At 45.6% G+C, this 25,952-nt stretch overlaps 1 protein-coding gene across 1 annotated transcript; it reads right to left on the reverse strand.

The window, feature by feature from the left end:
• Positions 1-459: 459 nt before the first annotated feature.
• Positions 460-25,927, reverse strand: Ercc3 (ERCC excision repair 3, TFIIH core complex helicase subunit). The gene is made up of 15 exons (XM_034518124.2): positions 25,813-25,927; positions 25,398-25,603; positions 22,708-22,944; positions 21,027-21,076; positions 20,338-20,473; positions 19,997-20,161; positions 19,225-19,429; positions 17,526-17,840; positions 12,075-12,259; positions 10,902-11,104; positions 7,548-7,644; positions 4,161-4,278; positions 3,156-3,274; positions 1,580-1,732; positions 460-867 (listed from the first exon to the last, which is right to left on the reverse strand). Exons 1-15 carry the CDS (start codon positions 25,838-25,840, stop codon positions 736-738), a joined length of 2,349 nt encoding a protein of 782 aa, XP_034374015.1. The 5' UTR covers positions 25,841-25,927; the 3' UTR covers positions 460-735.
• Positions 25,928-25,952: the final 25 nt, after the last annotated feature.

Genomic DNA, 25,952 nt, shown 5'->3' on the forward strand with positions numbered 1-25,952 from the left:
CATGTTTAAATACTAAAATATAAGACAAAACAAACACAAGAAAAAGAGCAGAAGAGAAGACACAGACCTGCTTGCTCACCCTCGAAATCTCGTAAAATCACAATATGTACACAGAGGACCAGTAGGGTAAAAAGTGAGAAGGATATAAATTAAAAGATATATACTAAGATAAAATTTTAGAAAGGAGGGAAAAGCCCTGAAATGCCAAGGAGCCTCCAAAGAGGCCGCTGTGTTTGTTTCCTGTCGGCATCTACTGCTGGGCATAGAGCCTGCCCTTAAGAGTAGTTTGTTCCCCCAGTGAGACTCCCTTGGAGAAAACTAAATTTTCATTTGCAAGTCCTCATCAATTGGAGATTGTCTCTGGGTGAGGGATGGAAAAATGTGCCTACTTTTCAATCTGAAGCTCCAGAGACCCCCAGATTCCATTTTTTAATTCATTCAATAAAATGAAGACAAATGTGCCTTAAGTGGTATAATTTTTATATACAGAAATAATACACTCTTAACAAGTCTGAATAAAAAACAACAGCAGCCTTTCTCTCCTTTTGAAGCCTGGGACCCATGAAGGCAGTCACAGCCCTAACACTGACTGGTTTCCAAGCACAGTCAGTCAACAGGTATTGCATTACGTCAATAGGAAAGCACATAGTCTTGGACAGAAAAGATCACACTGAGAAAGAAGTCTCTTTCTTCAACTCTTCAAGATCCAGTCTTCAACTGAGTACAGGGTGGGTGTCACTTCCTGAAACGTTTGAAAAGGGGGTGCACGTGCTTGGTGGAGCCTTTGCTTCGGGATGAGTGGTACTCCATATACACAGTGTCATCTGCCCCGGACAGAGAGCTCATGGTGCCAAAGCGCCGGGATGCCTGTGGGGGAGAGGGAGACGCCAGGCTAAGGTTAATCTCCAGAGGAACTGTTGCTTCCTTCCTGCTTGTTCTAGCTAATGATCACCTTTCGGCTTTAATACCACTAAATTTCAGAAATTGGAATTCTTGGAAAACCTGATTCAATTTCACTTTTTTCCTTGAAAGGCCTGATAATCATAATCCTTATGATGCATTCGCTGATTACACTACATGGTCATGCCTGGGGCACAGCAGGCCTTCACTAAATACATGTGAAAGGCTGGGTCTTTTTAGAAACCTCTAGAGTTTTCAACATACTTAAACTATTTTGAGTTCATCAACAGTCTCATTTTGAAGGCTGAACTCTCTTACTGAGGAGGAAAGCAGGGTGAGCCAGCTAACCCCAGACCAACAGAAAAAGCACCTATTAGCTCCAGAGCCTCTAGCGTTCTCATCTTGGGCCCCAACATTAGCAGGCTGTCATTGTGGACAAGCAGGACCCCAGTCATCATCACTGTGAGCCCCTCTGTCTTACAATACATTTATAAGAAACCCACACTAAAAGATAATAGGGTTGGTTGTTCAAACAAATTTCAGTTTTCCTCCAATCCTACTTGCTTGCATGCTCATAGGCATGTGTGTGTGTGTATTTGCATACACATGCATATGGTGTGTCTGTATACATGTGGCCACATACAGTGGGTGTCCTACAGGAGAACCTCTCTTCACTCACCTGGCCAGATCTAGAGCCAAACTCTCCAGCCACCACTTCCTCCTCTGCATCCAGGTCGGTGGCTGCCAGGACCTTCTGCAGGAGCTGCTGCTGCTCCTCTTTGGTGGAGAATGCCAGCTCCTCTTCCTCCATGCCGGCGAGCTTTGTGATTACCTACAAGAACAATGGTAAGCAAAGCCTGCTGTTCTTGCCTCCAAATCTCCACTGCATCTGCTCCCCGCCACCTCTTCCCACCTTCACTGGTCCACCCAGAGCATGACTACTAGTTCTAGACAGAGACTAAGGACCTCTGAATAAGCACATCAGATGAGGAATCTGTGGGTTCTAAAACAACTCATATCTTTGTAATTGCACCATGGAGGGAAGGAAAACACACAAAAGCATACACAGGGACTCCAACACACTACCTGGCATCTTGGGCTTCCATCAAGGAATACTTTATTCATGCAAGAGATCAAGAATTTATTGAACAGGGACTAGAGCTGGCTCAGTAGATGAGAGCACTGGCTGCTTTCTCAGAGGACCTGGATTCAGTTCCCAGCACCCACATGGTAGCTCACAACCATCTGTAACTCCAGTTCCAGGGAATCCATATCCTTGTCTGGCCTCTGTGGGCACTAGGCACATGCATACTACACGGACAAACATGCAAGTAAAGCACCCACATACATAAAGTAAAAATATAAAAATAATTGACCAGATTTTCTATCAGCAGCAAGATGTTCTAGTTTCCTTTCTGACCAAAGGCAGCTGTTGGGGAGAACTGACTTTCATTAATCTGACTTTCATGTCCAGGCTGCAGTCCACTACTGAGGGAAGTCAAGGCAGGAACCCAAGGTAGGAATCTAAAGATAGGCCTGCTTGCATTAACTCTGACTAAGGAACTCACTTTGAAGCTAACGAAGCGGGGCAGGGCTGTTCTGATCAAGGTGAATAATGAAAACCTCACCAATGTTTAAAGAGACCAATGGGAAATGTATCTGAATAGTGGCTGCTTCTGTCCTATTGTGTTAAGAGCACACAGACATGTACATTAGGCAGATATTGGTGTCTTTTTCCTCTGTTTCTTTATCATGCAATGTAACATCAACTGATATAACAGCAGTGGTTAAGTACTGTATATCTGTAGCATCACATTTAAGTTATGAGACCCTGAAACACTCAGCATTCCTAAGGGACTGCCATCCATTCTAAAAGACATAATGTGTTTGTGGTCATACATGGGATAGCCTATCATGTCCAGTGGAGTTACTTATTAGAACGTAAGCATGACATTAAGGACATGTGATCTGGAATCAACTAAAAGGCAAGCTGCTGGGTACTCCTGTGAAAGACTTTCTTACACACACATGCACACACACATGCATGCACACACACACACGCACACACACACACATGTCTCTTCCACAATACATACTAACTGCAGTTTCCTTTTAGCACCTCAGAACTGCCAGGCTAGCACGGTGTTATCCCAGCAACTTACAGAGACAAAAGATCATGAAGCCTGCCTGAATGTGGTCCCAAGCTGGGGCCTCCACCTCTGTCACAGCCTAACCAAAGGTAAATGAAAACATACCTTAAAGCTGTAACCTTGATCTACCAAGAATCTCTGTCGCTTGGTGGAATAAGCCATTTCCTGTGTGTCCTGGGACACCAGGGAGTAGAAAAAGGCGTTGTACTCCTCGGCAACCATCCCTAGAGGAAACAGAGAAAAGACAAGAAAATCCACACCAGCCCGACCCACTGGGACCCCAGCGAGAAGTGAGCACTGCAGAGGGCAAGCTCTTCACCCAGTGTGCAATCACCCTGACTGCATGGGGGCCGTCAAAATCACTGTCCTATCTGCTAGTCAAGAAAAAGGGGTAAGGACCCTGCTGGGCAGTGTGTACTCTGTGCCTAGCATGCACAAAGAGGTCCAGGGTTTGATCCTCAGCATCACAAACATAAAAACAAACACATCTAAAAAGAAACAAAGAGGACAAGCAAGATGGGTGAGTGGATATTGGCACATGCTGCTAAGCCTGGTGACCTGAATTTGAGCCTAGGGACCCGTTAAAAGGATGATCAAAGGCTGCAGTGATTGGTCTGCAGAGGGAAACAGACAAGTAATCTCCTTTAAGGAATGAGGGATATTATAAGGAGAGAACCTCAAGGCCATGACTGGGTCTCAAGGATGAAGGGAGAACATTCAGACAGAAAGGCTTCAGTCTATGCTGACAGACACAAGAGGCCTTACAGGGAAGATGCCTCTTCAGAGAGCAGTGTTCATCTCCAGACTTGATTCTTATTTCATGAGTATGTCTGCTTGTCCATGTGAGTATATGCTTAGACACCAGAACAGGGTGTTCAGATCCAGTGCAGCTGAAGTTACTGTAAAAACTGTCATTCAAAGCTACCATGGAGAACATGGGTCCCTGTAGCATGAGAAGGAATAAAGACCTTCCCATGAAGGTCTCCCTACTCTGAGGCAGAGCAAACTATGATTGGACCCAGCAGCAGCTCACCCCAGTATTGTAAGCTCTGTGCCTAGAGGCTGTGGTGGGCAGGCCCAGCCTGTGGCAGCAGAGGTAAGGAATGTTACCTTTCTTGGCCCTGAGTACCCGTCCCAGTCTCTGGGCTTCCTGCCGTCTGGAGCCACCATGGGAAGAGATCTGAATGAGGACATTTGCTTCTGGCAGATCAAAGGATGTGTCACCAACCTATAGAAAAAAAGCAGCTATGAATTTGGAGTTTTAATATAGAAAACATTAAGTATAGCAAAAAAAAATTTAACTAGTCCAGAATTTAAAATGTTAAATTTCTGTAGTTTTGGGGATGGAATTAGGGTTTTAGGCATGCTCTTGCATATGCTCTCACACTAAGCTACCTCCCCATCTGTGCTTCAGAGTCTACATTAGCTCTGGAGATCAGTTAAGGAAACACCCCCTCTTCCTCCTCTTAATAAGGTCCTGCCACTGCATGCAGAGGAGACACAATGGACCTCAGAACGGCCTCTGCAGAACCCAGCCTCAACTTTTCCCTTTTTGCTACAGAAATGGATCTGTATAAAAACCTGTCTTACTTGATGCCCACTGGGAAGTGCCACAGCACAGGTGGGACAGTGCATGCCATGGAGAGCACTGCCACAAAGACCCTCCCTGAGGGCCAGCTCTCTCTATAAGACCTTTCTCTCCATGCCTACTTTCCCAGCCACAACTACCAGACATGGGAATACTCATGTCTTCTATTCTCCAGTTCTACCATCACCTGATTCTTAGACTATGGGTTACAGTATCTGAGGTGACTCAGCAGGAGGGTGCTGGCTTCCAAGCCTAAAGTCCTAAGTTCAATCCCTGGGAATCCATAAAGTAAGAAGAGAGAAGTAATTCCCACAAGTTGTCCTTTCACCTCCACACACACAACATGGCACACTTGTGTTGCCCCCTCCCCCAAATAGATAAGTGTAATTAAACAATTTTAAAGGTTTCTGAATGTTTAATCAAATGTATAATCTTACTACAGCCCTGGTTCTAAACACACAACACATGCACTTGGCACTATGCTTCCATCGCCCCTTGCAACACAAACAAATGCTGCTTAAAACACCTCAGTTGCATATACAAACTTTTCTGCTCTTATATAATGATTTGATTATGACAAAAGAGAGTTTTGGAGCTCCATCTCCCTTCCAGTCTGCACTTGCATAGTCGTGCCCTACTCCATAGCCCTGCCTGTCTCCCAGGAGGTCTGCTCTAACCAGAGACACAGGTGAGACCCCCACCCCAATACACCACCTGCTGGGACCCCACAGAGCCCAGTCAGAGCTCCATCTCACCTCCACCTGCATCTCGATTAGTAATCCCACCCCCACTTCCACAGCTTGGTCTCCCTCTCAGGAGACCTGCTCTAACCTGGGACACAGCTCCACCTGCCTCCTGGGAGGCCTGCTGCAGCCTGAGACACCCAGGACAATCAGATGGCGAAAGACAAGTGCAAGAACATAATCAACAGAAGGCGGTGCAATGTGGCACCTTCAGAACCCAGCTCTCCTACTACAGCAACCCTGCATATCCTAACACAGCAGAAGAGAAGACTGTGACCTTAAATCCCATCTCATGGAGATGACAGAGGCCTTTAAAGAGGATGTAAATAATTCCCTTAAAGAAGTACAGGAAAACACAGTCAAACAGGTGAAGGAAATGAACAAAACAGAGCAAAAAGTAAAAATGGAAATAGAACCACTAAAGAAAACACAGAGGGAGGCAAACCTGGAGATGGAAAACCTAGGAAAGAGGTCAGGAGCTACAAGCACAAACATCATCAACAGACTACAAGAGACAGAAGAGAGAATCTGAGGTGTAGAAGATACCATAGAAGAAACTGATACATCAGTCAAAGAGAATGCCAAGGTAAAAAGCTCTTAACCCAAAATATCCAGGAAATTCAGGACACAATGAAAAGGCTAATAATAATAATAATAATAATAATAATAATAATAATAATAATAGAAGAGGGTGAAAATTCCTAGTTCAAAGGGCCAGAAAACATCTTCAACAAAACCATAGAAGAAAACTTCCCTAACCTAAAGAAAGAGGTGGTCACAAATGTACAAGAAGCCTACAGAACACCAAATAGATTGGGCCAGAAAAGAAAATCCTCCTGTCACATAATAATCAAAACACTAAATGCACAGAACAAAGAAAGAATATTAAAACTTGGAAGGGGAAAAGGCCAAATAACATATAAAGAAAGACCTATAAGAATTACACCTGACTTCTCAACAGAGACTCTAAAAGCCAGAAGATCCTGTACAGATGTCATACAGACCCTAAGAGATCACAGATGCCAGCCCAGACTACTATACCCAGCAACTCTCAATCATCCTAGATGGAGAAACCAAGATATTCCATGACAAAACCAAATTTAAACAATATCTACTAATCCATCCCTACAGAGTATACTAAAAAGAAAACCCCAACACAAGGAGGGTAACTACATACAATAGAATATAATTAATCATCTCACAACAAACCCAAAAGAGAATCACACACACATTACCACCATCAACAACAAAATAACAGAAATTAACAATCACTGGTCATTAATATCTCTCAACATCAATGGACTCAACTCACCAATAAAACAACATAGGCTAACAGAGTGGATATGTAAACAGGATCCATCACTCTGCTGTATACGAGAAATAGACTTCAGCCACAAAGACAGACATTACCTCAGAGTAAAGGGCTAGAAAAAGGTTTGCAAACAAACAATCCCAAGAACCAAGCTGGAACAGCCATTCTAATATCCAATAACATATACTTTCAACCACAGGTAATCAAAAGAGATAGGGAAGACTCTTCATAGTCATCAATGGGAAAACTAACCAAGATGAATGCAAGGGCACCCACATTGGAAAAGAGATTTGAATGGTGGCAGTGATGTCCTGCTCCGGCTGGGCCTACCTGAGGCCACTGTGGCACTGGTCGCTCACCATCAAGGCACACAGATGCCAGCCCAGACTACTATACCCAGCAACTCTCAATCATCCTAGATGGAGAAACCAAGATATTCCATGACAAAACCAAATTTAAACAATATCTACTAATCCATCCCTACAGAGTATACTAAAAAGAAAACCCCAACACAAGGAGGGCCAGGACAACATCAGGGCCAGGACAGAAGCCTCCCAAATACCTAGCATCTCCAGCTCCAAAAAGGAAGCCTCAACCAATACCTGCTTTTGCCAGAGTAGAAAACACACGCAATGCCTTGTGTAAAGGAAATAAAATTTAAATCCCTATATTCCAGGGAACGGTGGGACAAATCTGAGAGCAAAACACCTCTACAGTTAATCTGTAAGTTATCTCTCACAGGACCAGGCACACACAGGAAGGCCTTCAGCGTAATGAGCCACCATCCCATAGCTCAGTGCACCTCCCAGGCCCCAGAAGAGTGAGGCACTGCCCCGTCAGCCTGCACCAGGTACCTTGGAGATGAAGATGGTGTTGATTTTGGGGTTGTGCTTGAAGTTCTGGAGAATCTGCATCCTTTCTCCCTGGGACGTGGGCCCATAGATGTAAGGTCTAGAGAAGAGCAGGAAGTCTTAGAAACAACAAATATCACACATGGGCAATTAGTAACTGCTTTTGCTACAAAGCACTGACTTTTCACCTGGGCCTACAAGGTCACTAAAGCAGGGTGCAAGCTTGGCATCTTTGCCTGAGTTTGTGTCTGTGTCCTTTCCTTAAGGATAGACTCCTGGTTTAAATGAAAATGGCCCCACAGGTAAACACATTTGAATGCTTGGTGAAACTGTTTAAGAAGGATTGGGAAATGTGTCCTTGTTAGAGGAGGTGTGTCACTGAGGGCAGGCTGTGAGGCTTCAGAAGACTCCTACTGTTCCCAGTGCTCCCTCGTGCTCACTTGTTTGTTCTCCCTCCTCCCCTCCCCCCTACTTGAGGATCAAGATGTGAGCTCTCAGCTGTTCCCCCTGCCATGCTCCACCACCATGAATGCTAACTCTCTGAAACCATTAGTCCAAATTAAACACTCCTTTTTATAATTCACAGTATCTTATCACAGAAATAGAAAAGTAACTAAGACAACATGACAGCCACTTAGGGTGTCTGCCTACCTGACCTGTCTCATCGCTAACTAAGGATGAAGGCACACTTGTCCAGCCTTGATGTGATGGTTTTTGTTTTATCTTATTATATTTAATAGTCATGTTTGATTATTCTCTCTCAGAAGTCTGTTCTTTTCTAATGACAGACAAAAAGGGAGTAGATGTGGAAGGGAAGAGAGATAGGGAGGGACTGGGAGCAGGAGAGGGAGGTGAAACTAATCAAGATATACTGTATGAGAGAAGAATCTATTTTCTTTCTTTTTTCTTTTTCTTTTCTTTTCTTTTCTTTTTTTTTTTTTTGAGACAGGGTTTCTCTGTGTAGCCCTGGCTGTTCTGGAACTCACTCTGTAGACCAGGCTGGCCTCAAACTCAGAAATCCGCCTACCTCTGCCTCCCAAGTGCTGGGATTAAAGGTATGTGCCACCACCACTGCCGGGCCTACTTTCTATAAATACAAAAGAAACCTCAAAAAGGAAAACCAAACCAAATCACCACCACCAAAAGGATAAAGGCACCAAGTGTTTCTGTCCTATACCCAGTGATCTTGGATTCAAGGAGAGCAAAGCACTGAGGCAAGACAAACAATCCCACGCACTACATGAGGACACAGTTGTCTGCAACACAAAGACTAGATACATCCTAGAGCTGGTCACCTTGTAGGAGCCAGATATGTCAGTTACCGACAACTTATCAGACCACCTTCAGAATACACCCAAACTACTATAAGGATGATGGAGCAGACCTTGGCCAGAACAGCTTAATTATGCACACCTCCTGGCCCAGTTTACACCCCGCAACTGAAGACCAGGAGCCCAGAACAGCATCCAAAGCCTGGGCCACAGCCCACTGCTGCTTCTGCTCCATGTAGCATTACCACTGGTGCATGCCCCTTAGCATGCCTGCAATCATGTGTCTCATCTGTGGAGAGGCTGTGACAGCTGTGTTCAGACAGGTGGCCTTTGGTCAGCCCAGATGTCAGCAGCCCATGCCTGGTCCCATGAGAAGCCAGGCCCCTCCCTATAAGACCCCTATCATTTTCTATCAGCATGTTGTGAGAACGGCTGGGAAGCCGCACACATTGGAACATGCTTTAGGAGTTCCTTTGGCAATTCCTCTATCATCTGGAAAGGTGCTCATATAGTTGCAGGCCCTTGAATTCTGAGGCTTCTCCTATACAGAAAATAGAACAGAAGGGTGTCAACTCTCCATGATGAGAACCTGTCATTTGGAGAACACATAAGACAACAGACAAAAGCTGTCTGTGATAAGTGCTGTGGGTCAATGTGACCAGGAGGCAAAAGAGGTTCGGAGTGGCAAATCCCCTTCCTGAGGTCACACAGCTGGGAATGTGATCTGTCAGACTCCACTGCTCCCTCTGCTGCCCAGCCCATCACTCTCCTGCACTGTACTACAGTGAAGCACAGTCCTTTACTATGGAGATGGGAAAAACAAAACACTGGAGATTCTCTGCCATGTACCAGGGCTTCTACCATAAGCTAAGAATGAAGCCAGGCCCAGAGTCCACAGTATTACTTCAAATGCAAAAAAATAAAGCATGCTGAGAAGAAGAAGGGGGATGAGTGTGACAAGAGAGGGGAACTGGAGAAGGAAGGCAGGTTCAAGGAAGAAACAGGTAACAGGGGAAACAGAGAATTCAATGATGACAAATTTTTCCTCCTTCAAATTTGCCAGGTCATGTGTCCCAACAAAACACAAATTGAGACCGGGCAACAGAGGCTCCAATGCAAGAAACTGGCCAGGGAGATTTATTATAAGACAGTGTCCACAGAGAGCTCTCTGGTGGCAGCAGGGACATCTCTAACCCTAGCTAGGCCAGAGGAGAACCAGCGAATGATGTGCATGAGTCCAACAGGCAAAGAAAAGGAACTGGGAGTTCCCATGATGCCACTGAGAGGGAATCCATGCTTACAAAACAGAGTTTGAGAATTAACATACAGAAAACCAAAGCAAGAAAATTTTCCATGAAAAATAAACTATATTCATAAAATGCAACCATAATAGACTGTAAAACTGCCCGGACAACAACAGCACCATCAGAACCATTATTAGTTTAACCGGCAGCTTGTTCTGTTCCCTGAGGAGGAGAAGTGGCGAGTGCTAAGTGAGAAAGCGAAGCTTCAGCTCTCAGAGTAGGAAGTTAACAGGCTTTCTACAGTGACAATCCAAAAACTGTCACAAAAGCTACCAGCTAGAAAGCAGAAAAGGAAACAGAAACGAGTTGAAAGTGACTCGTTCCAGGGAACCAGGCAGGAAACAGGGGCAGGACGCTGCTCCCTGCCACAACACACCATGTCCCTGAAACATGCGCCCAACCAAACCTGTCGTCCCTTATGCTGACTCTGTCAGGCATTTGGTCACAGTGATGATAAAAGCAAGTACACCTGACACTGGCCTCTCCCCCTCCACCCACTTCCCCTGGACCATAGGTCTGGCCTCACTCCACCCCTGTTCTCACTTAGCCTGAAATGTTGACTGAGTGGCTGGCTGGCATTTGGAGTCCAGCTCAGGGTAGCCAGGCTCCTCTTTTCTGCATCTTCTAGCCTCTGACCCTGACTATGTATGCTTCTCTGCCTTGCAAGTTACTGGGACAAGGGCTGGGAACAGAGGCTGTCCGGTCCCAGGGAGTTCTTGAGAGTGCACAGAGACAGGCACTTGGTATAGTCTAAGAAGAAGGGATCAGGAGGCACCACTTACTTGTTCAGCCGAATGGCATATTCCTTCAAGGCGAATACATTGTCAGCAAAGACAATAATCTTGTCATTCCTCCTTTCATGAAACTTGATGAGAAACTGGCAGGCTCTGAACTTGTTGGGATTCATGGTGTACAACAGGATTCGTTTCTTTGTTTTGATCGCTACATACTCTCGGTAGAACTCAGGAGACATCGGGCACCAAACCTGAGATGCAGTAAGATAAGGAACAGCGATCACTTTACAAACAGAGCATCAACCATTAAGGACTTTTGATGCTCTTTCATTTAGTAGCATTAGCTTAGGGAAAAAAACCCTCAGGTGCCATGGAATGGCTCAACAAGCAGAGGTGCTTACATCTGCAGAAGTCCCATTGACCTGAGTTTGATCCTTCAACTCCACAAGGTAATAAGAGAGACAATTCCCAGGGGTTATCCTCACCCTTCAAGGCACACACAGGAATAAGGCAAGAGAAGGAAATTAAAGAAATGCAAATTTCCTACTAGAAAAAGAAGACAAACTATCCTTATTACATGTAAGGGATCCCAAAATTCTACCAGAAAATTTCTATTAATTATCAATGACTTCAGCAAAGTGGCAGGACACAGAATCAACTTGCAAAAATCAATAGTTCTTCTACACACCAACATACAGATAAAGAGGCCATGGACAAACACACTCCCATTCACCATAGCTTCAAAGAAAATAAAGTGTCTAGGAATAAATCTAACCAGTGAGGTGAGAATTTTAAATCACTGAAGGATGAGGTTGAAGAAGACAGTAAAAACGGAAAGACTATCCCGAGCTCATGAGATGAGAATTAATATTGTAAAAATGGCCATTTTTACCAAAAGCAATTAACAGATTCAATGTAATCCCAATTAAAATCCCCACAACATTTCTTCAGAAAAAGATATCCTATGTTTCTTACATAATAGAACCAGAAAAGACGCTAGACAGCCCACGTAATCCTGCAGAAAGAGTAAAGCTGAAGGGCTCACCATCCCAGACTTCAAGACATCACACAATAGTAATAAAGACAGTGTGGTACTGGCACTGAAGCAGACATGCAGACCAATGTAACAAAACCAAAGACAAGAACGTATAACTACAGGCACCTCATACTGGATGAAGATGCCAAAAACATGCTGGAGGAAAAATAATACAGTATTTATACCTCAGCACACTGCACTTTGGCAATGTACCCATTGTTCTGCAGCTCCATCCAATTGGCTTCATAAAGCTTGGGCCCAATCAGGAAATTTAAGTCAACAATTTTGTCATCTTCCCGGACAAGGGTTGCAGTCAAACCAAGCTTACAGTGTGCCTGCACAATGGTCAGCACCCGCCGAAACATCTTGGCTGCAAGAAGAAAAGAAACATCATAACTGTCTACACTGAGAAGGTCCCACGCAGCTTGCAACTTGGCACTGGTCTGTGGTGCCATATGGGTAGCCTTGCTACTAGAGAGCTGAAGTCTGGTTCCAGAGAGGGACAAGGCAAGAATATTTTACCATGGCTTTTAGACCTGTTCAAAAGACAGAAAGAAAAAAGGACAAATGACCTCAGGGAGTTCTAAGCTCACAAATGCCAGCATTTGTCAACACTGTCAAGCAAATATGACTTGCCTCAAAGCCACACAAATTACTCAGGCTGACGCCTGTCCCCAGGTTACAGCTAAGGAAGCTGGGATGAGGGGACAGAGAGAAAGCCAGCTCTTCTCTGCTTACTACAATCTCCATGAAAGCAGAGAGCAAACAGAGCCCATGGGAATGTCGAAGCTCAGCCTCCTCCGTACCTGTTCCCCTTCTAAAGACACCAGTTAAACAAGCGTCAGGGAAGGGAATCCAAGACAAGCCTGCTCTATACAGTTAGTTCCAAACAGCCAGGACTACAGAGTGAGACCCCTTCATTACTTTCATCAAGAGGCATCTTTCATTGCCTTTCTTTGCTTTGATTGCTATAATTTCTGATTATCAAATAAACACATAAACTGGATACAAGCTTTTAAAACTCTTGCATGGGCATGTAATGTGTCTGTGTGTGCTTGTGTGTGAATGTGGGCACCCACATGCTGCAGTGTGCGTAGTCTTAGGCATCGATTGGTCCTCACCTTTTTGGGGGCAGGGTCCTCTGGTAGTGCACTACTGCACATGCCAGGCTAGATGAGCAACAGCATACAGGGCTTATGCTGTGTCCCCTCCCCCACCTTCCCACAGGAGTGCTAAGGTTATAGATGGCACCCTAGCAAGCCAGCTTATGTGGGGCTTTGGAACTTGAACTCTGGTCCTCCAATTTGTAGGTTTCCATGGCCACAGCTTTAAAGATCTGTAACACTTTGGAAGGTTAATATGCTCTGTGTTGAGGGACTAGTGTGATGATGGCTCAGCAGGCAAAGACACTTGCTGCCAAGCCTGATGACCTGAATTCAGAGTCAGGGATCCATGTGGTAGAAGGAAAGAACCAACTCCTGCTGACCTCCACACACCAGACATGGCATGCACATGCTCTCCCTGAAAATAAGTAAGTAAGTAAATATAAAAGCTTCCAGTGTTTTGGAAACAGCCCATCCTCACCCCTGACAGGGAGCTGTTACTCTAATTCTCAATAAAACCTGGCTCACCTGCCTTTCTAAATGTGGGAAAACCATCTGAGTGAAAGATCATACACTTCACATGCATGAACACCTGGCTTCAACCTCCACTACCCTCTCACACAATGAGTCATGCTTATCTTATAATTAAAAAGGAAGCCACACTAATGCTAAACAACTTTGAAAACTTACGTCTGCAAATACAACAAAAACTATACCAAACACAAAACAAGGCACAAGCAAATGAAAAGATACTCTCAAGGTTATCTCTGAGCAAAGCCTGCTGGCCCAGAAGAGCGACAGCAAAGGATCCCAGGCTTCACGACTGTCCCAGGTAAGGGCGGCATGCTGTGCAGAGGACAGCTTCACTGTCACAGAGGAGCACTGAGCATCCCACAAGCCTCCCATCACCCCTCTGTCAATGGTAGCACTCTTCCTTGAGGAGATCAGTACCCTGACTTCCGATGCCAAAGGAAAATCTGCCTTCTCCTTGAACTTCACATAAATGGAGGCATGTCCTCACTCTGGGTGGAGCTTGAATCACTATTACATAGAGCTACATCCAACGTCTATTTGAGATGACTCAATTGCACCTCTGTATCTCTAATGCCAAGCACAGGATGCGAACTTAAAAGGTGCTTAATAAATTCCCGTTAAAAACAGTAGTAGACCTAACAGCACCTTCCAGATAGGAAGAATTAATACACATGAGTGCTACAATTTAATTTCTTTTTTGAGATTGGGGAGGGGGGGAGTGTCTCATGTAGCTCAGGCTGGACAAGAACTCTCTATGTGACCAAGGATGACCTGGAACTCCTGATCCTCCTTCATTCCAGGCTTAAAGATATGTGTCACCATGCCTTGTCTATGTGACACTGGGGATCAAACCCAGAGGTCTGTGTGTTAGGCCAGCACTGTCTTAACTAAGCTATCTCTCCAGCTCATTATAACACAAATGTATTAATAAAATGGCCCAACAGGGTTCTTTTGAAAAGACCTGTAAAAGGAAACCGCAATCTCTATCTTTTGAGATCTCAGAGATGCAGCACACCCCTGGATCCAACGTAGTAAACATACGATGTCAGGCAGTTTACTACTTTGCTGTCATCTCTGTTTAAGAGCAGCTCTTGGGGCTGGATTGTCAGTCAATAGTGTTACTATTAGTATTACAGTGTTACTAGTTCATCCTCTGTTGTCATAACAAATGCACATTGAAGTCTGAGATCAGGAGCCCCACCTGTGTGGGCTTTTGTATGCCTCACAACAGACGGCAGCACACATGCAGAAAGGTTCCCGTGGACTTTGGAAGCCAGGCTGGCTCTCTATAGCTACCAGCTCTTATAGGAGCTACTTGGCATCTCAGAAGAGAACAAATCCCTTTTGTTGGTGATAGACATGACTAAAGCCCTTGTCTTAAACACTCCACTATTTCTCTGAAATGCCTCCAAAATACGAACTCCTACACAACACACTCAAACCAGAGCAGAGGCTTGAACTCAGATCTGAGTTTCTGTTTAGATGCAGGAAGGTTGTGAACGAGCCCAGAGAGTGGAGAGCACACCACAAGCTCTGTCCATATCACCTGAACAGCGGCAGGTATTACGCACACTCTCAGGAAGAATGTCCTTCCCAGGCTCCACCACACAACACTCTGAACGTCATTTACGAGCCATGACTTTCTACACTGTCAGCTTTATTCTGGCAGACCTGATGCCTAGACTCTTTAAAGTTGAGTTTCTAAATTATCACAAAGTAAAAGTAACTTTTACAGGGAGGAGCGATCAGTTCTATAAATTTTAATACACACATAGATTTGTATGTCTACATCAAAATTAGGACATGGATCAATCCACCCCTCCCTCAAAACTGCCTAATGCTGTCCTTTAGTGTCCTTGAGTGCTGGCTGGTTCACCAGCATATCTTTTTGAGAATGTCAAATAAGTCTGACCATACTTCTTTCAGCACCGTGCCCTAAAACTCAAGCTATGGCACGCTCGCTCCTCTTTACTGCCAAGCTGTGTTCCAGTGTACAGATGTGCCACTGTCGGCCCAGCTTAACATCCCCAGGAGACCACTGAATTCTGAAAAATATAAACATTTATATGGAAACATTTGTGTATAGATATTTTTAAATAAATCTGTTTTTAATCTCCTAGGATGGCCAGAATGGGACAGATGAGTAACGCTATGGTTTTATAGTAAATATCAGTATGTCCTACAGAGCAACCATCCACTCGGCTCTGTTCCAGAGCCTCCTCTGCGCTAGAAATGCCAGTATTCCATTTTAGCCATTCTATGGGGTAAGTGTGGCATCTTGTGCTTTAATAGCCATGTCTCTGGTGGCTAGTGATGCTTAGCACTCTCCAACAACATAGCACAGCTCGTGTCTCCTCTGACAGCACTAATCAGTATGTCTACAGTCTAACAAACTCCTGACTGTCCTCTGTAAACATGCTGTTTCCAAGCTTCCCCATTTCAAAGAAAATCCTACTGCCCTTCCTTCACTCAAACCAAAGCCTTTGCCTCGTCCTTGATCTCAGCTTTCTTTCTGACCTCACATCTAAGCTGTTCATAGTTCTGTAGTATGTCTGATAAGGTCTTCATCTTACTGTGTTCTCTCTGGGTCAAGCCTCTTCTTGGGTCTCCTTTCATTGTTCCCACAGTGCTCAGCAGCTAGAGTGATCTCTCCTGTACTTCAGCTCAGGTTACTGTTTCTGTCCTTCATGCAGATGGCAGCTCACTCAGAGGCAGAAGAGTATAAGCCAGATCTCCACCATGCCTATGTATGAGGTCTACAAGATGCTGACACCTGCATCAATAAATCTCCACCATGCTATGAGGTCTATGAAATGCTGACACCTGCATTGGTTCCAGTCTTGACTGATCTTCCCAGAACTTAGCTGTGGACACTTAGCTGCCTTGAGTTGTCTGAACATGTCACGTTCTTTACCACCACAGGGCAGCACCAAGTCATTTTCCCTCCTCAAAGGCATCCCATCTACCTGACCTTCTATGAACACTCCCAGTAACACTTCTAGTTATCCTCAGACATCTACAGACTCTGGAAGAGCTCTTATACAAGAAGACCCAAACAGTAGGCCCATTCTCAGTGTTCCGTTAAAAGCACCTCTCTAAAGTGGAAGAATCTCGGCCTTAGTTCTTCCTTAGTCTCCCTTTAAGGAAGAGCTGCCTAATCTGGCATGTTGACTCATACCTAATAGTCACAGTTAGGAGGCTGAGATGGAGGGACCATGTCAGTTTAGGAGTCTGACACCAGCCTGGGCAACACAATAAAATCACATCCCTCAAAATCAAAAAACAGTATAACATATACCACCAACAGAACCCAAAGAGAACCATTTGCTTAGACCATTATACGTCAGTAAAAGGAGCATATCACTGATGAATGTTAGGACACAGACGATCTGCTATGCAAAGTGAAAGATGTATTGCTTCTTTTACATGAAAAATCCCAGAAAGGGTACATCTGGAAAGTCGGAAAGCAGCCGGGGTTAAATGCAGACGAAAATAAGGCCTGACTACAAATAGAAATGAAAGATCATGGTGAGGGCTGTACATCTCCAGGAATTTACTAAAACCTGCTGGATTATACTCTTCTAATAGGTGACTTTTGTGGCAGATAAATTATATCATTAAGGTTGTATTTTTAAAACAAACATGCCTTCAATTGGAAAAGTAGGACGTATATACTGACAACTCATACTTCAGCCTTCGTTTAAATAAAACACAACATATCATCTAGGGTTATACAGTGCTCTTGGCTCAGTTTCACAGACCATAAAAATGGGTTAAGAGTTAAGTTTCAACAACCAGAAGATGTAGGAAGGCAGAAAATATCACTCTCTAGGCCAGTGACTTCAAGTGTGGACCTACCTCACAGTTCCATCCCACCATCCTTAATGATTATTTCAAAGCCTTGCTAGCCAGTGGGTGGGATGTACAGAAGCCACCTGCAACCCAACAGGTAGAAGTCAGCTTCAATCTACACAGCACGGTCAGCCCTGACCTCCTTACCTGGAATGGTGTGCACCTCGTCAAGGATCATGAGGCCCCACTCCTGGGTTTTTAGCCATTCCATGACTCTCTCAGCCTCCCAAGACCTTTTGGTGGTGTGGCCCAGCATAGAGTAAGTGCTAATGGCAATGGAGCAGCCAATGGGCTTGTCCTTGGCATCCGAGGTGAAACGGCAGATCTGGCTGTCATCGATGGTTGACCACATCTTAAACTGGGCTTTCCACTGCTCCACAGACACAGCCGAGTTGCCCAGGACCAGACAGCGCTTTCTAACGGTGCATGCGGCAGTCACGCCAACCAGGGACTTCCCAGCACCTACAAGCAACCAGACAGTCATGCTACCCGAAAGCAGGCTGAAACAAAGGTTAGGTATGTACAGAATGGCTCAACTGTACCAGAATGTAGGCAAAGTCCTCACACCCAGCATGTGAGGCACTTACTGCTTCAGGTTGTTTTTCTCATAAAGAAATGACCCACTTGGCACACGTTCATGAGAATTAGTAGAAGCACACATGTCGGTAGCTTCTTATATGTATCTTACTTAAAATGGTGAAATGTTAGAACTAACAGTGAGAAAGATACTCCTGCTACCATCATTTTAAAGAAGGCTGGAGAGAGGAGCATTCTGCCCATGGTCATACGTGCCCAGCATACATTCTAGGCAAGCAGCAGCTCCTGACTAACAGGACAACCAAGGCTCAGGTATGCACAAAGTGCTCCTGGCGAAGTCAGAGAAGAAAAAACTCCTGGAGTTATTTTAGTGTCACCTTCCCCTTGAAGATTAAGGTGAAATAATCAAAGTGCTCAGCAGTGACCCTGCCATCACCCTGACGTGACCCTTAAGGCTTTAGGAAGAGAACTCAAGGCTGAGGCCATCTCTGCAAACTGTCTGGAGTGGTGTTCCCAGGTCAATCTGTTGTGGCTTTGAACCTAGCTAGACCTGACACCACTTAAAACTGTGAAGTCTGACAGAGGGATGTGCACAAGTGTATACATGTACGTGACTGTGTGTGTGTGTGTGTGTGTGTGTGCACGCGCACACACATGCACACATGTACTCTTTCCTCAGTCTTGCCATCTAGAAACAAGCAACACTTCTGGGCTCAGCAGCCTCCAAATTCACACTTGTCATGCTGATGTCGCGGGGGAAGACTCTATGCTATCTGCCCAGCAGCTCCCCAGCAGCACTGCTGCCCCTCACACACTGTGCTCTGGTTTTGATAGCTCCATTATCAGGGAGAACCTTCATAGGTGTCTTAGCAGGGATATTTCTAGTCATTCTCTACACAAGCTGAGTAAGATCTGATACCCACAGGGTCCAGACCAGTGGCTCTCAACCCCTTTAGGGATTGAATGACCCTTTCACAGGGGTCACATAAGACCATCCTGAATAACATATTTACATTACGATTCATGAAAGTAGCAAAACTACAGCTATGAAGTAGCAACAAAGATAAGTTTATGGTTGGGGGTCAGCACAACATGAGGAACACAGGTCACAGCATTAGGAAGGCTGAGGACCACTGGCCTAGACCAAGAGCTGCACAAAGTAGGCACTTCAATAAGCATCAGTCAAGTCCTGAATGAGGAAGTACCCTTGGCCATTTAAGGCAAGGTGCGGCACAGGGAAACACAGCAAGCCAGGCAGAAGGCAGCTAGCAGACAAAGATGGAGGCTTCTTCACTCAGGCCTCACTCACCACAGGGAAGAACAATGACTCCTGAGCGTGCACGTCCATTCCCAAACATCTTCCGCAGGCTCTTCTCCTGATAGGGTCTGAGCACAGCTGTGGGCTTCAGGTCGATGTTGATATCAGGGTTGAGAGAGTCATTCCGGAAGTCATACTCTGCCAACAGAGGGTACTCTAGGCAGATGCAGCGCTTCTGGAGCTCCTCAATCATTTCCTAGGAGCCAGCAGGAAGGATGTTTGGTCATCTCAACTCCAAAAAGTGTCCAAGACAACATTCAAAAAGGCTTCATGATCAAAACCTGGACTTTTATCTAGATGTATTCAGTTTCAGATCTTGCTTGCTAATAACCAGGTTAGCACGGAAAAGCAGGACAAACTAGTAACACGGTCAAAATGAATTCTTTTGTTTGGTTAGTTGTTTTGTTTCTTGTTTTGTTTTTTTGTGAGACAAGTCTTATCTATTCCAAGCCAACCTTAAATTCTCTGTGTAGTGGAGGATGACCCTGAACTGCTGATTCCTCCTGTCCTCAATCTTTCAGGGCTGTGATTCATATTACCACACCCATTCTACGTGGTACTAAGGATTGAACTCAGGGAACCACAATGGATCCTATGGAGAGCAGCTTCCCAAGCCACAGGACTCTCAGCCCACAACTCCCCCAGGAGAATGTCATGGCTTACACTGGTAAAAACCAAACTAGAAACATACAGGGATCCCTTTATCTCAGAGTAGAGGGTGCTGACACAAGGCGAGACTGGTAACCAGGAAGCAGTCACTAACCTGCTTAACTTCAAAGGATACTGTCTGTGTCTCTTCCTCCTCCTCCTCATCCTTGTCCATTTGCTCATAAAAATCAAACAGGTCTTTGGGGATGTCAGATTTGGCCTGTGCATCTACCCCCTGAGAAGTAGAAGGCCCGCCACTGCCTTCTGCCGTCTTAGAAATCTGTAAAAGAAAAAGATAGGAGCCCAGACTCTACACAACACTGCACCTTATTACCAACCATGAACGGAAGCTGTAGGAGGGCAGGAGCAGCAAGGCAGCGCCACTGTCAGTGCTGGGGTCCAGGAAAAGTGAGGTCCTTAGTTCCCAGCCCCCAAGAAACCCAGGAGCTCACGCACAGCAGATTTGCTTGTAAAAGTCTCTGTGATGAGTTCTGTAGCCTCCCCCTCCGCATTCCTCAAGCGACATTCCCGGATTACTGGGTCTTGAAGAAGATGCTGGATGACATCAGGGTGGGAACTTTCAACAAAGTACCTACAAGCAGGAGAGGAAGGAAGTCCCTACTGGCCAGCACATCATTTCCAGAACATTCTGCAACTGTAACTCAATTAGATGATCTGAACATTATAGCCTCACAATGACTCTTCCCACACCTTTGTCAAATCAGATAGGAGCGATAGCCAAAGCTCTAACCTGCTGAGGGTCATTTTGAAGTTAAATCGGTGTGTCAGCAGCAGGAGTGAAAATAACCTTCCTTGTGAAATTCTCCTAAAACTATGTTTGCAGCTGAGGAAGGAGTACAGTTAAGCTCAAAGGTCAGAAATGCTTATAGCTTCAGTGTGATCACTGCAATTTTAACATTCTTCTTTAAAGCATCTATATATAAAAGGGGGGGGGGACCCCTACTGCTTGTATGCAGGCACTCATCACTGCAAATGTTAACTTCCAGAATTCCTGATTATCAGCTGGAGGGACTACTTTTTCCTTCCCGTGTTCCCTCAACTTTCCATCTTTGTCTCAAGCAGGGTGTGAGCCCAGCCCTCCCCCCGCCCTCCCTCCTAGCTGGCACACAGAGGGCAGTACTCACCTGTTGTGCTTCAGGACCAGCTTAACTTTTCCATAGCTGACAGTGCACAGCTGCAAGCAGAGGGAACATCAAGAGGCAGGCAAAGTCAGTGCTCGGAACATGCCCACTCCCACTGTGTTCCAGCACAGCCAGGTGAAGAGCGAGTTTACTTCCGGAAAGCGTCACGCACAGCACAGCTGCCGATGGGAGGTTTTGTCCACTGACCCCCACAGTGTAGGGATAAACCCGTCCTCTTGCCTGATTCATATGCCTGGCTTCTTTGTTTACAAAACACTGTTTAAAATCTCTGCTGTGTTTTTTCAATTTTCTTTCCCCTGCATGGCCACAGCCCCCATCCTGACCTGGAAGCTCATCCTGCTTCCCCACAGCTAATACAGCTCCCTGAAATCATCAGGCACACAGTGAGTCCTGGGCAGTTCCCACTACACAAGGTAAGTTTAAATATCATAAATGTTTATTTACACCTTCACACCAATGTTCTCATTTCCACAACTAAAAAACTCAGGACCATGAAGCTACAACCCTAACAACCAACACCTCTACTTTTAAATTTTGAGACAAGTTAGAAATTAACCAGCCAGCCTTGAACTTACAATCTTCCTCCCTAGACATCTGGAACTAAGAGGCATGTGCCATCTTGCCGGAACAATGTAAGCCTCTTGGTGACAGAGAATATAGCTTAGATCCCCAATGGGCTGGAAGGGATCCAGTGTTTAGATGTTCACCGTAAGTTGTTACTGAGACTGCGAGCTGCCCTCAGAGCCCCACAGCATTGCCAACACTACTACCATCCTTCAGATCATGTAGCCCAAGGATGGGCCCAGCCCTGGTGTTCTCCTTCAGCATCCTTCTGCATCACAAGAACAGAGGACCCTGCAGAGCTCCAAAGCCTCTCTGGGAGTGGATGCCCATGGTCCACTCTTCTGCTTCCAGACATGAGACCTACTTTGGAGTCCTTTCAGATCAGCCAACAGTAACAAGAACTACTCTCCCATGTTCTGTGAATAATATTCACCTATATCCAACTGCTGTTCCCATGGAACCCTCTTCACGTCAACATTTCAAGTTTTGACTTGCCCTAATACACTTAATTCACCATGAAGCTTAACTACTTACCTTATATGGAGCTCACTTCCTGTAATAGCCAACCACCAAAACTCCACAACAAAAATTAATGTTCTCAGAGTTCTAACTGCTCAGAATCAGTGAACTAGGACCAGCTAATTCAGGCTGTGGTAGCGTCTCCTGGCTAGTAGAGAGCCACCTTCTCTCTACATAGTCTCATGAAAAAGCAACTTATGACAACTGTGTAAGTCCTAATAAAGACAAGTATTCTGGATTAGGAGATACTTATGACCTCATTTAGTCTTACTAAACACAGGTACACTGGGGTTAGGATTTCCATATGTAAATGCAGTCTATGGCACCATCTATTCAGAGCTGGTTTCCCAAGTAACCCTGGCCAAAATGGACCTGAATCTCTACTCTATGGCTAGAAGCAGCTCACACAAAGCATGGTCACAGCCAGAACCATGGCTGGATCTAAAGCAGCAGCAGCTAAGCAGGAAGCTATTTTGCTACCAAAGGGAATACAAATCAGACATTTCATGGCAACATATAGTAAGTACTTGAGCACTTCCCTGCCACATTATCCCAATAGTCAGAGTTGCTAGCAACTCACCTTAATAAACTGGATAATCCCATCAGGAACTCCAGTCTTACTGAGCTTTCTGAGGTACTCAGTGATGTCACTGGTTTGCAGCCCAACACTGACAGCTGCATAGAGGGAGTAGGCGGTTAGCTTGTACTCATGTACATGAGTAGGCCGGCACACTGGCTCTGCAATTGCCACCAGGAAGTCTTGGGCATATTTGTAAACTGGAGAGAAGGCTTCCAAGAAAATGTGGCCATCAGGAGCCTAAAAATCATCAAGTGAACATGACAGGCAAGAATATCAATGAGGTGCAGAAACCACTATGTTACAGGATTTTCGATCACGCTGTGAACCTGAGATTTTGTTATATACCGAAAACCCCCTTTTCTAGTTGTATAGTTCAGCCCTCAGCACACACCTTTAATCCCTCTGGCTGGAACACAGACATGCCTTTAGTTCACACCTTTAATCCCAAACAATGAAGGTAAAGTTAGTTTGTAGAAGGAAACGCCTATGTTTGAAAGTGATGTCAAACTGAGTGCCAGAAAAAGTGACAAATCAGAGAAAGATCTGACAGGATAGGATATATCCAACTTTCAAAAAAGAGAGAGAAAGGGAAGCTACTTACGGGAGAGACAGACAGTACAGGGAGGAAAGAGTACAGGACAGGAAGACAGTAGAGTTCATGGCGAGCAGGACAGAGAGCAGCACAGAGAGGGAGGAGAGCAGCACAGAGGGAGGAGAGCAGCACAGAGGGAGGAGAGCAGCACAGAGGGAGGAGAGCAGCACAGAGGGAGGAGAGCAGCACAGAGAGGGAGGAGAGCAGCACAGAGGGAGGAGAGCAGCACAGAGAGGGAGGAGTGCAGCACAGAGGGAGGAGTGCAGCACAGAGGGAGGAGAGCAGCACAGAGGGAGGAGAGCAGCACAGAGAGGGAGGAGAGCAGCACAGAGAGGGAGGAGAGCAGCACAGAGGGAGGAGTGCAGCACAGAGGGAGGAGAGCAGCACAGAGGGACAGGAGAGCAGCACAGAGAGGGAGGAGTGCAGCACAGAGGGAGGAGAGCAGCACAGAGGGAGGAGAGCAGCACAGAGAGGGAGAAGGAGGCAGTTTTACTGGGGCAGTTACAGAGAGACAGGTTGCAGAGAGAGAACAGGCTAGACACAGGTAAAGACAGGACAAGCCAGAGAATGAGAAGGAGCCAGAAGATTAGAACAGATTCCTAAAGTTATCATGAGGCCAAGCAGAGCAATTCAGGAAAAGCCAAGAGAAAAGCCAGATAGAATCAGTCAGCTTAAAGAGGAGTTTGAGCCAGAACAGCTGAGCTGAACCAGCCAGCCAGGGCTCAGAGAGAACGAGAAAGGGTGATCTTATTCAGCTGCAAGTCCCAGAGGTGGGAAAACATTCTAGGCCTAGACTAGATTGCACAGAGACTAGAAGCTTCCAGGACGAGGCCTAGGTTAGCAAACAGAGGCGGTAAGGCTCCCAGACAACAATTACATCAGGTGAATAAAGGCTACTCCACCATTAGACTCTCATATCATTATCAAAAAGGGTGAGCTGTCCAATGCTAAGGATATTCTTGCCACCAATCCTTCAGGCAACTGCAGGGTCCTGTTCCTATAATTAGATAGAGAAGAGGAGGGAGAAAAGGTTCCCAATGTTCCATGTATAGAAATCTTCCCCAATGTACTATTCTCAAACTGCCTTTTGGCTAGAATGCAAATTGAGTACAGAACATTATGTATTTTAAGCCAAGCAAACTTAGCTACCAAATACTATCTTCCATTAATTTGAAAAGGGGCTAAAAAGATGGAGCAGTGCTTAAGAGCACTGACTGCCTTGGAGGAAACCCAGGTTCCATTCCCAGCACCCACATCAGATAGCTCAGAACAGCTTGTAATTCCAGTTTTAGGGGATCTGACACCCTCTTCCGGCCTCCTCTGGAAACAGATACACGTGTATACATACAAAATGTTAAAAAAATCTTTTTGAAAAAGCATAAATAAAATCTCTAAACCAACTATTTAGCGGTTGGGGAGCTACCTCAGTGGATAACGTGCTTGCTGTGCATGCATAAGGACCTGAGTTCCAATCTCCAGCATTCAAGTCAAAACCAGGAATGGTAGAGCATGCCTACAACCACAGAGCCAAGACAGCTGGGGATAGATGAGGTTGGGGCAGGAGGTGGGAGGCATCACTGGCCAAGTTTAGCCAAAACAGGGAGCTGGTTAAATATGTGAAGAGTGACTGAGGAAAGCATCCTCACATCAGTCTCTGAGCTCTGTTAACAATTCCTACACACCCACACAGGGTGTGCACATATACCACACACACAAAGAATAGATAAATGCTACTTATTGGTTCACTGTATGTGGCGTATGTGCATGCTTCTGAGTGCATGCATGTCACAGCTCTATAGTGAAAGTCAGAGGACAGACAATGTGCCAGAGGCGGGTCTCTCCTCCTACCATGACTGCAAGAGCCTTTACCTCCTGAGTTATCTTAGTTGCCCATAATGCTATCAGGTAAACAGCATCTGCCATGTGGTGGGCTGGGGTGAAATGGAGAACACCAGGTCACACCAGCTATTCCAGTGTGCACCTGTGACAGCCATCTCTCCCGGCTGCTTTAGAAAGGCAGTATTTCTCACTTTTGAATTTTGGAGGTGTAAAAATGTCCAAGATTTGGCTGCTGCCCAGACTTTTGGGTCATGCTTACCACCCAGAGGGGCCTGGAGGTATGGTCACCCTTTAGTGGCATCTGCTGTCTGTAGTCCTTTGCTCCATACTCATCCACTTTGGTGCTGGACTCGTCCACCTGTTTCCCTGCGGCTGAGGGCACCGCCTCCTGAGAATCGTTCCCAGGAGCGTCGTCTTCGTCTTCTTCTTCCTCTTCATACTGCCTCTTCTTGGATTTCTTCTTGTCTGCGACAGAAGACATAGAAGTGAGCCCAGCAGGATTCCAGGGTTCCCTCTTCACTACACAAGGAAACTTCTGGAAAGAGAATTCCTAAACCACCACCACCTGCATCCCGGCATCCCGCAAACACTTCCCACCGGCTAAGTTCCGCATCTCCCGGACCCAACAGGCCGGAGAAAACCCTACGACAATGACAGTTACAAGTAGTCTTTACCGCGGTCCACTCGATCTCTTTTGCCCATAACAGCTCTAGAACTAGGCAGGCCCGCACACCACACCGCGTCTGCTCCGCAAGAGTTATTTTCATATGAACTTCCGGTACGTGCCGGAAATATAGCCCCAGGCCGTCGGAAG

The sequence above is a fragment of the Arvicanthis niloticus genome, chromosome 14 (assembly GCF_011762505.2).
Source record: "Arvicanthis niloticus isolate mArvNil1 chromosome 14, mArvNil1.pat.X, whole genome shotgun sequence".
NCBI classification, from domain to species: Eukaryota; Metazoa; Chordata; class Mammalia; order Rodentia; family Muridae; genus Arvicanthis; species Arvicanthis niloticus.